Source organism: Saimiri boliviensis, chromosome 1, assembly GCF_048565385.1.
Source record: "Saimiri boliviensis isolate mSaiBol1 chromosome 1, mSaiBol1.pri, whole genome shotgun sequence".
Lineage (NCBI taxonomy): Eukaryota > Metazoa > Chordata > Mammalia > Primates > Cebidae > Saimiri > Saimiri boliviensis.
Genome location: NC_133449.1, coordinates 167,978,707 through 167,992,723, shown reverse-complemented (window position 1 = coordinate 167,992,723; position 14,017 = coordinate 167,978,707). Strand labels below are relative to the sequence as shown.

The 14,017-nt window shown below is 43.4% G+C and overlaps 1 protein-coding gene across 2 annotated transcripts in view; it reads right to left on the bottom strand.

Moving 5' to 3' along the window:
• UBE2D2 (ubiquitin conjugating enzyme E2 D2) overlaps positions 1 to 14,017 on the bottom strand; it is a 74,146-nt gene that overhangs the window by 10,131 nt on the left and 49,998 nt on the right. For both annotated transcript variants that reach the window (XM_039468319.2, XM_074380190.1), the window contains 3 exons: positions 4,991 to 5,022; positions 4,834 to 4,911; positions 4,645 to 4,750 (listed from right to left, as the gene is read on the bottom strand). In XM_039468319.2, the coding sequence (XP_039324253.1) occupies positions 4,645 to 4,750; positions 4,834 to 4,911; positions 4,991 to 5,022 (216 nt within the window). The remainder of the gene's footprint in view (positions 1 to 4,644; positions 4,751 to 4,833; positions 4,912 to 4,990; positions 5,023 to 14,017) is intronic.

The window sequence follows — 14,017 nt, the reverse complement described above, 5'->3', positions numbered from 1 at the left end:
AAGTGCTGGGATTACAGGCGTGAGCCACGTGCCCGGCCTAGATCTGGTTGTTTAATAGCGTGTGGCACCTCCTCCTATCTCTCTCTTGGTCCTGCTCCTGCCATGTGAGACAGGTGGTTCTAACTCTGTCTTCTGCCATGAGTAAAAGCTCCCTGAGGCCTTCCCAGAAGCAGATGCCACCATACTTCCTAGATAGCCCCTGAAACTGTGAGCCAATTAAACCTCTTTTCCTTATAAATTATCCTGTCTCAGGTATTTCTTTATAGCAGTGCAAGAATGGACTGATACATATATACCTTCCTCTTCTGTAAAGAGAATAACCCTTACTTATATAAACTGTATAGTCTCTTCACTAAACTTTTACCTACATATATTCTTTTTTTTTGAGACGGAGTTTTGCTCTTGTTACCCAGGCTGGAGTGCAATGGCATGATCTCGGCTCACCGCAACCTCCGCCTCCTGGGTTCAGGCAATTCTCCTGCCTCAGCCTCCTGAGTAGCTGGGATTACAGGCACGTGCCACCATGCCCAACTAATTTTTTGTATTTTTAGTAGAGATGGGGTTTCACCATGTTGACCAGGAGGGTCTCGATCTGTCGACCTCGTGATCCACCCGCCTCGGCCTCCCAAAGTGCTGGGATTACAGGCTTGAGCCACCGTGCCCGGCCTTACCTATATGTATTCTTCATCAGTACTGCTTTTTTTTTGGTGGGGGGGCGGGGACAGAGTCTTGCTCTGTTGTCCAGGCTACAGTGCAGTGGCATGGTCTTGGCTCACTGCAAACTCTGCCTCCTGGGTTCAAGCGATTCTCGTGCCTCAGCCTCCTGAGTAGTTGGGACTACAGACACACACCACCATGCCCAGCTGATTTCTTTATTACTGGTAGAAATGGGGTTTCACCATGTTGGCCAGGCTGTTCTTGAACTGACCTCAAGTGATCCACCCTCCTCAGCCTTCCAAGGTGGATTACAGGCATAAGCCGTGTTGCCTGGACAGTATTAATCATTTTCACTAGTGTTATAACCCACAGTTACATTCACTCTAAAAACATACAATCAAATGGCTTTATGGCACACTTATTTACTTCCTTTTTTTTTATATTTAGGTTCCCATCACGCATCTTCAAAGTAGAGGGAATACTGGGTCAAAATTTCTGTCCTTGAAGACAGACTATATGTTAAAGAAATAATATCACACAGGATTAAGGTGTTTCATAAAACTACTTGAACATACATTCCATTTACAAAAGAGACTCATTAAAACCTTAAACCTTTGTGAGGCCCAGGTGGGTGGATCACGAGGTCAGGAGATTGAGACCATCCTGGCTAACATAGTGAAACCCCGTCTCTACTAAAAATACAAAAAATTAGCCAGGCATGGTGGCATGCACCTATAGTCCCAGCTACTTTGGAGAGGCTGAGGCAGAAGAATCGCTTGAACCCGGGAGGCAGATGTTGCAGTGAGCCAAGATTGCACCACTACACTCCAGTCTGGGCAACACAGCGAGAGTCTGTCTCAAAAGGATAAAAAAACAACAAAGAAAAACCTTAAACTTAAGACAGTTAATACAATCAAATTCAACAAAATGGCATTGCAATTATTTAAAGGATAGCTATCCAGCTAGAGAGAACCTAACAAATCAAACTTGTAACAACCCTCATTTACAATAGCTGAAAAAAAAAAATCAAGGCTAAGCAAGAGAAGGGGAAAAACAAAAAGAGATATGGCAATAATTTCAGCTATCTTTTGCCTTGAATACCCCACCCCACCAAACACACACCTCTTACAGAATTCCACTTCTCTTGGTCCCATTACTAGATTTTTATCTCTATTGCTACTGGGTAAAGGAAGTGCAACCAATAGGAACTTCACCAGGCCAGGCAATTATAAAAACAGGTCCACAAACACATTCTCAAGTAGCTCCTGAATTGTAAGGGAGACCATGAAAAGAAAATAAGATACTTCTCTAAAAAACTATTTCATTACAACTTTAAAAAATGTGGTTCTCTGGCATTCTGTTTTTATTTCTGCTTAGGACTCTAGAAATTTTAAATTAATGTCTCACAGTTTTGTTTGCTTTAAAAAATTAATTTGTGGTCAGGTGTAGTGGCTCAGGCCTATAATCCCGGCACTTTGGGAGGCCAAAGCAAGAGGATCACCTGAGGTCGGGCAGGCAGATCACCTGAGATCAGGAGTTCAAGACCAGCCAGGCCGACATGGTGAAACCCCATCTCTACTAAAAATACAAAAATTAGCTTGATATGGAGGTGGGCACTTGTAATCACAGCTACATGTGAGGCTAAGGCAGGAGAATCACTTGAACTTGGGAGGCCAAGTTTGCAGTGAGCTGAGATTGCATCACTGCATTCTGGCCTGGGCAACAAGAATGAAACTTCATCTCAACAACAACAACAACAATTTCACACCATATTTCACCACACAAATACCAAACTAACATTGCTTGTCAATTTCTGGCCAATTAACATACTTTTCTATATAACTCTTGCTCTATATAACTCTTTTCTGCTTTTTTCAAACACAGTACTTTCCTATTTTCACAATATTTGTAAGGATCAATATTCTTTTTTTTGAGAGAGAGTCTCCCTCTGTCACCCACGGTGGAGTGCAGTGGTACCATCTTGGCTCACTGCAACCTTTGTCTCCTGTGTTCAAGTGATTCTCCTGCCTCAGCCTCCTGCATTGCTGGGACTACAGGCGCACGTCATCACACCTGGCTAATTTTTGTATTTTTAGTAAAGACAGGATTTTGCCACGTTGGCCAAGCTGGTCTTGAACTCCTGGCCTCAAGTAATCTGCCACCTCAGCCTCACAAAGTGCTGGGATTACAGGCATTGGCCACCATCCCTAGCCAGGATCAATACTCTTTTAAATGCATATGCTAGAACCAATTTATTTCTTCCTCTACTGTAAGTAATTTCTCATTTCCAGAATTAATTCACTCTCTCACAAATGTACTTGGATACAAAGCTTTTTCAGCATTTGGGATTGTTTTCTTAGAATAAATAAATGAAACCAGAATTATTCGGTGAATGGGCATAGACGAATGGGCATAGACATAGAAGTCTCTAAATACATAATGGCAGACTGGGCTCTACAAATCTATACTTCTACTTGAAGTATATGAGTGTTCATTTCAATGTACCTCGTTAGCATTTCATATTCTTTTTAAAAGATCTCTGTTAATTAAAAAGATGAAAAATGGGAACTTAACATTTACTTCTTTAATCCTTGGTTCCCGTGTCCATTCATCTATTGGGATCTGAATTTTTTCCTGACTTTTATACTTCATATTTTACACATATTAACCCATTACCATATTTGATTTTTCTCTTAAACAACTGATTTCATTTTCAGAAAAGTACATCCTGTGAGCTCTTTTCTTTTATTACCTTCCAGAACAGAGTGGTGAGAACTGATAAATATTCTTTTTTTTTGAGACAGAGTCTCACGTCTCACCCTTTCGCCCAGGCTGGAGTGCAGTGACATGATTTTGGCTCACTGCAAACTCCGCCTCCCAGGTTCAAGAGATTCTCCTGCCTCAGCCTCCCAAGTAGCTGGAATTACAGGTACGTGCCACCATGTCCAGCTAATTTTGTATTTTTTTTTTTTTTTTGAGACGGAGTTTCACTCTTGTTGCCCAGGCTGGAGTGCAATGGCGCGATCTCGGCTCACCGCAACCTCCGCCTCCTGGGTTCAGGCAATTCTCCTGCCTCAGCCTCCTGAGTAGCTGGGATTACAGGCACACGCCACCATGCCCAGCTAATTTTTAGTATTTTTAGTAGAGACGGGGTTTCACCATGTTGACCAGGATGGTCTCGATCTCTCGACCTCGTGATCCTCCACCCACCTCGGCCTCCCAAAGTGCTGGGATTACAGGCTTGAGCCACCGCGCCCGGCCCCAATTTTGTATTTTTAGTAGAGACAGGGTTTCATCATGTTGACCATGGTCTGGAATTCCTGACCTCAAATGATCCACCCACCTCGGCCTCCCAAAGTGCTGGGATTACATGCATGAGCCACCATGACTGGCCACAAACTTTCATTTTTGTTTTCCTTAATAAATTTCTAGATTATTTGGTTGGGCGCTGTGGCTCACACCTGTAATCCCAGCACTTTGGGAGGCTGAGGCAGGCAGATCATGAGGTCAGGCGTTCGAGACCAGCCTGGCCAATATGACAAAACCCATCTCTACTAAAAACATAAAAATTAGCTGGCAGTAGTGGCAGGCACCTGTAATCCCAGCTACTTGGGAGGCTGAGGCAGGAGAACTGCTTGAACCCAGAAAGCAGAGGTTGCAAGTGAGCTGAGATCACACCACTGCACTCCGGCCTGGGCGACAACAGCGAGACTCTGTCTCAAGAAACAAAAACAAAAACATTCATACCAGTGTCCATCTTCTAACTATGCTTGAGTAGCACAACTGACAGACTAGTCACCACACCAAGGAATACTTTTGCTTGAAAAATCCAACTCTTTTCCAGTTCTCGAGGTCCATTTCAGAGTAAGAATTGCCACCTCTTCTTCAAAGAAACATGAGTATTCTTTTCAAAACTAAATAACTTAAAAAAGACAAAAAGACACGGTTGCTTTATCCTTTATCTTGATATCAAATACCCATTGTTACCTTTTGAAATAGTTAGTGCTGGAGACCACTGTGACCGCAGAATATCAAGACAAATGCTGCCATTACTGTTTATATTTGGATGATAAATTCTTGTTGTAAATGCAACCTACAGAAAGAAAGGAAACTTTGTAAACTAGTTTATTAGTATTGTAGAAAATAGATTAAAAACAACTGCCACATTCCAATTACCTTAGGTGGTTTGAAGGGGTAATCTGTTGGGAAATGAATTGTCAAGAAAAATACTCCACCCTGATAGGGACTGTCATTCTGTTGATGACAAGAAAAGTGGGATTAAAATGAGTAAACTACATAAACTGTTTATTCTGAAATTAATCTGAATACTTACTGGTCCCATTATTGTAGCTTGCCAATGGAACACTGAAAAATAACAAGAAAAGGGTCACTATGTAACAATATCCACATTGTATCTATACCATAGTAACATATCACTCCCCTTGTAATCCAAATTTATAAATAATATGATCATGAGTATTAGCAAGATGAGGAACCTAAATCAACAGTCTAAAGAAACAAGAAGCCGGGCGTGGTGGCTCAAGCCTGTAATCCCAGCACTTTGGGAGGCCGAGGCGGGTGGATCACGAGGTCAAGAGATCGAGACCATCCTGGTCAACATGGTGAAATCCCGTCTCTACCAAAAATACAAAAAATCAGCTGGGCATGGTGGCGCGTGCCTGTAATCCCAGCTACTCAGGAGGCTGAGGCAGGAGAATTGCCTGAACCCAGGAGGCGGAGGTTGAGGTGAGCCAAGATCACGCCATTGCACTCCAGCCTGGGTAACAAGAGCGAAACTCCGTCTCAAAAAAAAAAAGAAAGAAACAAGAAAATGGCCGGGCGCGGTGGCTCAAGCCTGTAATCCCAGCACTTTGGGAGGCCGAGGCGGGTGGATCACGAGGTCGAGAGATCGAGACCATCCTGGTCAACATGGTGAAACCCCGTCTCTACTAAAAAAATACAAAAAATTAGCTGGGCATGGTGGCACGTGCCTGTAATCCCAGCTACTCAGGAGGCTGAGGCAGGAGAATTGCCTGAACCCAGGAGGCGGAGGTTGTGGTGAGCCGAGATCGCGCCATTGCACTCCAGCCTGGGTAACAAGAGCGAAACTCCGTCTCAAAAAAAAAAAAAAAAAACACAAGAAAATGACTAGCATGACCTAGAACATTAATAAGGTGCTCATTGAAAAATATTTGGAGGCAGGTGTGGTGACTCACGCCTGTAATCCCAATACTTTGAGAGGCTGTGGTGAGAGGACTCTTTGAGCCTGAGAAGTGAAAGTGGTAGTAAGCCACGATTGCGCCACTGCACTTGAGCCTAAGCAACAGAGTGAGACTCTCAACAAAAACAACAACAACAACAACAAAAAACCAAAGTATTTGGGCTAAAGCTTCTTGAAACTTTCAGGGAGACAAACTTATTGACAAGGGTTCACAGTTCTACCTTTAAACAGTTATTTCTTTACCTAACAGAATAAATCATTTCTTCAAGACAATTACATATAATATACTCCTTTTTTTTTTTTTGAGACAGAGTCTCACTCTGTAGCCCAGGCTGGAGTGCGGTGGCACAATCTTGGCTCACTGCAACCTCTGCTTTCCGGGTTCAAGCAATTCTCCTGCCTCAGCCTTCCAAGTAGCTGGGACTACAGGTGTGTGCCACCACACATGGCTATTTTTTGTATTTTTAGTACAGACAGGGTTTTGCCACATTTAGCCAGGTCTCGAACTCCGGACCTTAGATGATCTATCCACCTCAGGCTCCTAAAGTGCTGGGATTACAGGTATGACTCCTTTTATAATGCTGTTATACGGGGGGCAAAACAGTAAAGTCAAGGTAGATAATACTTAGAATTAGGAGCCGGGCGCGGTGGCTCAAGCCTGTAATCCCAGCACTTTGGGAGGCCGAGGCGGGTGGATCACGAGGTCGAGAGATCGAGACCATCCTGGTCAACATGGTGAAACCCCGTCTCTACTAAAAATACAAAAAATTAGCTGGGCATGGTGGCACGTGCCTGTAATCCCAGCTACTCAGGAGGCTGAGGCAAGAGAATTGCCTGAACCCGGGAGGCGGAGGTTGCGGTGAGCCGAGATCGCGCCATTGCACTTCAGCCTGGGTAACAAGAGCGAAACTCCGTCTCAAAAAAAAAAAAAAAAATACTTAGAATTAGGAAAGCCTGTTTTTTTTTTGTTTTGTTTTTTGTTTTTGTTTTTGTTTTTTTTTGAGACGGAGTTTCGCTCTTGTTACCCAGGCTGGAGTGCAATGGTGCGATCTCAGCTCACCGCAACCTCCGCCTCCCGGGTTCAGGCAATTCTCCTGCCTCAGCCTCCTGAGTAGCTGGGATTACAGACACGCGCCACCATGCCCAGCTAATTTTTTGTATTTTTAGTAGAGACGGGGTTTCACCATGTTGACCAGGATGGTCTCGATCTCTCGACCTCGTGATCCACCCGCCTCGGCCTCCCAAAGTGCTGGGATTACAGGAGTAAGCCACCGCACCCGACCCAGGAAAGCTTGGTTTTAACAACGAGAAAAAATTTCTAAGAACTCTTGTGTAGGTCTGTAGATTACTGGCTCTCATTAAAGAAATAAAAACATCATCTCAACTAACATAAAGGACAGGTTAAAGAGGAAAAAGGAAAAAAAAAAAAGGAGTAAAATTTAAAAAAAATATTAGCTGAAAGCCCAAGCTTGATTACAAGCTCTAGGGATAATTCCAGTAAGTAATTATCTTGTTCAATAAATAAATCTCTTCCAAATGCAGAAAGTGGTGCTTGTTCCATATTCTCATGCTACTAAATACAGCATGAGAGATCAAAAGCCAGAGTTCTTACTTACAAGCAAGCTACTACTTAGCACACTTAATATTCATACTATGATCTGAGCAACCTAAGGGAAGTTGTCACTGGAGTTACAGTTGAACAATCTAAACCAGGTAACTCATGTCCACCAGGATGTCAGTCCAAGTCCTAAAGTTCTTTCCAGCCTCCTTAATATCAAACTAATCCGTATGGTTGGTTTGTTGCTCAGTGGGACCTGAACCCAAAAATAGCACCTTGTTGATCAGGAGTTAAAGGTAAAGGATAGGAATTGCTGAGGCTCCCTTCCTTAGATTATCCCTCACTAGTACTTAGAAACACTTATATTATTTTCTGCTAACCATTTACTGGATTGAGTAAGCCAAGGAGAAAGCCATTCTGGGCCACTAAAACTGGAGAGAGTTATCTTCAAGAGAAGTCCTATAAAAGGACCCTTGGCTGGGCGCGGTGGCTCAAGCCTGTAATCCCAGCACTTTGGGAGGCCGAGGCGGGTGGATCACAAGGTCAAGAGATCGAGACCATCCTGGTCAACATGGTGAAACCCCGTCTCTACTAAAAAGACAAAAAAAATTAGCTGGGCATGGTGGTGCGTGCCTGTAATCCCAGCTACTCAGGAGGCTGAGGCAGGAGAATTGCCTGAACCCAGGAGGCGGAGGTTGCGGTGAGCCGGGATCGTGCCATTGCACTCCAGCCTGGGTAACAAGAGCGAAACTCCGTCTCAAAAAAAAAAAAAGGACCCTTAAGTGCTGTTTGAACAAACAAAAGCGGGCACCTGTAGTCCCAGCTACTCAGGAGGCTGAGGTGGGAAGACGGTTTGAGCCCAGGAGTTCAAGTCCTGCCCAGGCAACACAGCAAGACCCTGTTTCCAAAAAAAAGTTAAAAACAAGAGACTGAGACTAAGACACACACACACACACACACACACACACACGCATACACATGAGTCTCACTCTATTTTTAATCATAAATATAATCAGAATAAATAAAACATTGATAACTAGAATTAACAAACCCCAATAACAAGGTTAAAAAACACTGTTAGACTAAAAGATGACCAACTGGTGAAAGGACCTGTTCTTCTACTTAATTATTTTATGTTATTTAAATTTGTGATTATAAGAGTATTAATTGTACCTGCATCCCTGCTCAAGGTTGTGAGATTTAGGTAAGATAATAATAAGAAAGCACTATATTTAAGTGTCCTCAGCCACTGCCTGCCACAGTGGTGCCCTCATCTCTAATGCCTGTGCTACCTCTAGCTTGCTGAGAAGGGGGATAAGTAAGGAGGTCTCTAGATCATGACTAGTACAAGGCAGATTACCAGCAAATTAACCCAGTGGTAAAGCACCCATGAAGCAACTGGCTACAGAAGTCACTCACAAGAGTATACCCTTTAATGGAAGAATGAAGATACCTCATTAATACAGGTCTGGTACTGTGGTACTCTGTGAAAACAGATCTCATGAGAAGGCCACTGAACTTCTGATTAGCAAACTTCCTTTCCAGCATCTGATGCAAGAAGTTGCTCATACTTCAAAACAAATCTTCACTTCCAGCTATTGGTGCTTCACAGGAGGCAAGTGAAGCCTATCTGATGCGCCTTTATGAAGACATCAACTTTTGTGCTACTCATGCCAAATATGTAACAAGTATGCCAAAAGACATCCAGCTAGCATGCCAGTTACGTGGAGAATGTGCTTAAGATCAAGAAACATTTCATTGTCCAAAAAAAACTATTTTTTTTCTGTTATTTGTAGCTCCCTATGTTAGATATATATATATTCCCCATGGGGTCAAAAGGTAACTACATATAAGACTATAAGTAGAAAAATGGGACAGAAAACAGGTATTTGCAGTTTTTCTATTTTAACTTGTGTGTGTGAATTTCTAATATAAAATTGAAGCATTAATTCAAATCGAATCAAAATATTTCACTGAACAAGTTTCAGCAGTTCACCTTTATAACAATTATAAACACACCTGTAAGTTTTTTCTGGACAATGCCAGCATTTGATTTATTTATTTACTTTTTCTGAGATGGAATTTTGCTCTTGTTGCCCAGGCTGGAGTGCAGTGGCACAATCTTGGCTCACTACAACCTCCACCTCCCAGGTTCAAGCAATTCTCCTGCCTCAGCCTCCCGAGTTGCTGGGATTACAGGCATGCACCACCATGCCCGGCTAATTTTGTATTTTAAGTAGAGACAGGGTTTCGCCATGTTGGACAGGCTGGTTTCGAACTCCTGACCTCAAGTGATCCACCCACCTCGGCCTCCCAAAGTGCTGGGATTACAGGTGTGAGCCACCGTGCCTGGACAGCATTTGGATTTTACTTCTATCATTAATTATATTATTTGTTTATTATAAAAGAGAGACATGGAAATTAAACGATGAAAGCTATCAGAACTTCAGTGGAATGGACAGCTTCACATTGATATCATTTCAATAGTGATTTATTTCGGTCTACATACTTTCCAAGAATGTTGTCATCTCTAAATAATACTAAATAAATACTTTGGTGCCATCTAGAACTACTTTGGTGCCCCTATATTCTAGAACTGTATCTCTAACATTCTCACTAACTGGTGAAATTTCTTGACCCTTTCCTTTAGAGCTCAATTCATCAACTGTCAACACTACTGTTGCTTGCAATACTTTTCCTTGAGATTATTCTGGAAGCATAATGCCTCCTTTGGTTACAGTTTTGGCATCAATCATTTCAACCAATACTCTGTCAAAGAGTGAAAAAAACTTTTTAAACTTTGTCCTGCCATAACTCCCAATGCTGCCACAGCTTGTACTCTGCTCTCTTGGATTTTTATTTTTATTTACTTAGAGACAGAGTTAAAAAAGAGAGAGAGAGAGAGAGAGAGAGACAGAGAGAGAGAGAGAGAGAGAGAGAGAGACAGGGTTTCACTCCTGTCCCCCAGACTGGAGTAAAGGTTGCAACCTCAGCTCACTGGAACCTCCAGCTCCCAGGCTCAAATGACCCTGTCTCAGCCGCCCAAGTAGCTGACACTATAGGCACACGCCACCACACCCAGCTATTTTTTTTATTTTCTGTAGAGATGGGATATTGTCATGTTGCCCAGGCTGATCTTGAACTCCCATACTCAAGTGATCCCCTCACCTCAGCCTCCAAAAGTGTTGAGATAACAAGCATGAGCCACTGTACCCAGACCCTCCTGGATTTTTCCTTATATCAAGTAAATAAATAAAATAAGTAAATTAAAAAAAAAAAAAAAATATATATATATATATATACACACACACACAATTTTTTTTTTTTTTTTTTTTTTTGAGACAGAGTCTCAATCTGTCACCCAGACTAGAGTGCAGAGGCACAATTTTGGCTCACTGAAACCACTGCCTCCCAGGATGAAGTGATTGTTCACCTTCAGCCTCCAGAGTAGCTGAAACTACAGGCATGTGCCACCAGGCCCAGCTAATTTTTTGTATTTTTAGTAGAGACAGGGTTTTACCTTATTGCTGAGGCTTGTCTTGAACTCCTGACCTCATGATCCACCCACCTTAGTCTCCCAAAGTGCTGGGATTACAGGTATGAGCTACTGTGCCCAGCCTTTTTAAAAAAATTTTTTAAAAGAGACCTATCTCACTCTACTGCCCAGACTGGAGTACAGTGGCACAACCCTGGCTCACTGAAGCCTCAAACTCCTGGGCTCAAGTGATCCTCCCACCTCAGCCACCTGAGTAGCTGGACTACAGGCAAATGTCACCATGCCCTGCTAATTTTTTAAATTTTTATTTTTTCTTTTTTTGAGATGGGGTTTTGCTTTGTTGCCAGGCTGAAGTGCAGCGGTGTGATCTCGGATAACTGCTATCTCTGCCTCGCAGGTTCAAGCAATTCTCCTGCCTCAGCCTCCAGAGTGGCTGGGATTATAGGCACATGCCACCATGCCCAGCTAATTTCTTATATTATTAGAAACAGGTTTTCACCATGTTAGCCAGGGTGGTCTCGATCTCCTGAACTCGTGATTCATCGGGCTCTGCCTCCCAAAGTGCTGGAATTACAGGCGTGAGCCACCACGCCCGGCCTTAATTTTTATTTTCCCAGAGATAGATTATTGTTATGTTGCCCCAAGCTGGTCTTGAACTCCTGGCCTCAAGCAATCCTCCTGCCTTGGCCTCCCAAAGTGCTGGGATTATAGTCATGAGCCATTCTAAAAGGCTGAAGAGTCTTACATTATTGTGATCTCTTACACTCAACATCATAGATGATTTCATCTGTAATCCATATCCATATAGTTCATAGATCATATCTGTTTAACATGCCAATAGGACTAAACATATGTAATCCATTGGGATTAAGCTCTGGATAAAAAACCTATTCATATTTGAATAACACTATACTTATTAATTTGTCTTCACTGTTATGAAGGTCAAATTCCACCATCAAGAAAATAAGCAAAAATACATACACAGGGCCAAATCTTTAAAATAGGAGTGGGAAGAAAAAGGAAAAAAATTACTAATGTAGCAAGACAAATAATTTTTATGGCACTCATAAAATGATCTAGAATCTACAGCAGGCGTCCCCAAACTACGGCCCGCGGGCCGCATGCGGCCCCCTGAGGCCATTTATCTGGCCCCCCGCTCGCCGCACTTCAGGAAGGGGCACCTCTTTCATTGGTGGTCAGCGAGAGGAGCACAGTATGTGGTGGTGGCCCTCCAACGGTATGAGGGACAGTGAACTGGCACCCTGTATAAAAAGTTTGGGGACGCCTGATCTACAGTACCAATAAAAAGGCAGAGAAAGAGAAACTAAAACCCATTAAGACAAGTTTAATTAATGAAAGCATTTAAAGACCTACCATTTAAATGTTGAGAATTTTGTCACACTGGTTAAATATAAAGATACCTACTGGAAACACTGATTTAGGTTACTCTCTGGAAGCCTTTCTAGACTGCTAGGTCTTATAGGTAGAAGTATAAATGAGAGAAGAAGGTAGTGAGAGAGTACGAAACCTGCCTCACATTACAAGGTTTTTAGAAACAGCTCAAGTATGGCCAGCGCAGTGGCTCACACCTGTAATCCCAGCACTTTGGGAGGCTGAGGCGGGCAGATCACAAGGTCAGGAGATTGAGACCATCCTAAAACAATGAAACTCCATCTCTACTAAAATACCAAAAAAATTAGCCAGGCATGGCGGTGCACGCCTGTAGTCCCAGCTATTCAGGAGGTTGAGTCAGGGAAACTGCTTGAACTGGGAGGTGAAGGTTGCAGTGAGCTGAGTTAGAGACACTGCACTCCAGCCTGGGCGACAGAGCAAGACTCCATCTCAAAAAAAAAAAAAAAAGCCGGGCGCGGTGGCTCATGCCTGTAATCCCAGCACTTTGGGAGGCCGAGGTGAGTGGATCACGAGGTCAAGAGATCGAGACCATCCTGGTCAACATGGTGAAACCCCGTCTCTACTAAAAATACAAAAAATTGGCCGGGCGCGGTGGCTCAAGCCTGTAATCCCAGCACTTTGGGAGGCCGAGGCGGGTGGATCACGAGGTCAAGAGATCGTGAAACCCCGTCTCTACTAAAAATACAAAAATTAGCTGGGCATGGTGGCGTGTGCCTGTAATCCCAGCTACTCAGGAGGCTGAGGCAGGAGAATTGCCTGAACCCAGGAGGCGGAGGTTGCGGTGAGCCGAGATCGTGCCATTGCACTCCAGCCTGGGTAACAAGAGTGAAACTCCATCTCAAAAAAAAAAAAAAAAAAAAAAAAAACAAAAAATTAGCTGGGCATGGTGGCGCGTGCCTGTAATCCCAGCTACTCAGGAGGCTGAGGCAGGAGAACTGCCTGAACCCAGGAGGCGGAGGTTGTGGTGAGCCGAGATCACGCCATTGCACTGCAGCCTGGGTAACAAGAGTGAAACTCCGTCTCCAAAAAAAAAAAAAAAAAAAAAAAGACAGTGAGAATATTTAATAATATCAGACTGAATCTCCAGAGACCTACACTTGAATGCAAAGATCTCAAGAGAGTGACATTTATCAAGTGTTCAAAACAAAAGAAAGCTGGGTACAGAGGCTCAACGTCTGTAATCACAGGTCTTTGGGAGGCGGAGGCAGAGGCAGGAGGCTGAGTCTTGAGCCCAGAAGTTCAAGACCAGCCTAGGCAACATGGTGAGACACTATTGCTACAATTTTTTTTTTTTTTTTTTTTTGACAGAGTTTCACTCTTGTTATCCAGGCTGGAGTGCAATGGCGCGATCTCGGCTCACCGCAACCTCCGCCTCCTGGGTTCAGGCAATTCTCCTGTCTCAGCCTCCTGAGTAGCTGGGATTACAGGCACGCACCACCATGCCCAGCTAATTTTTGTATTTTTAGTAGAGACGGGGTTTCACCATGTTGACGAGGATGGTCTCGATCTCTTTACCTCGTGATCTACCTGCCTCGGCCTCCCAAAGTGCTGGGATTACAGGCTTGAACCACCGTGCCCGGCACTACGATTTTTTTTTTTAATTAGCCAGGCGTGTAGGGACATGTGCCCATAGTCCCAGCTACTCATGAGGTGGGAGGTTCCCTTCAACCCA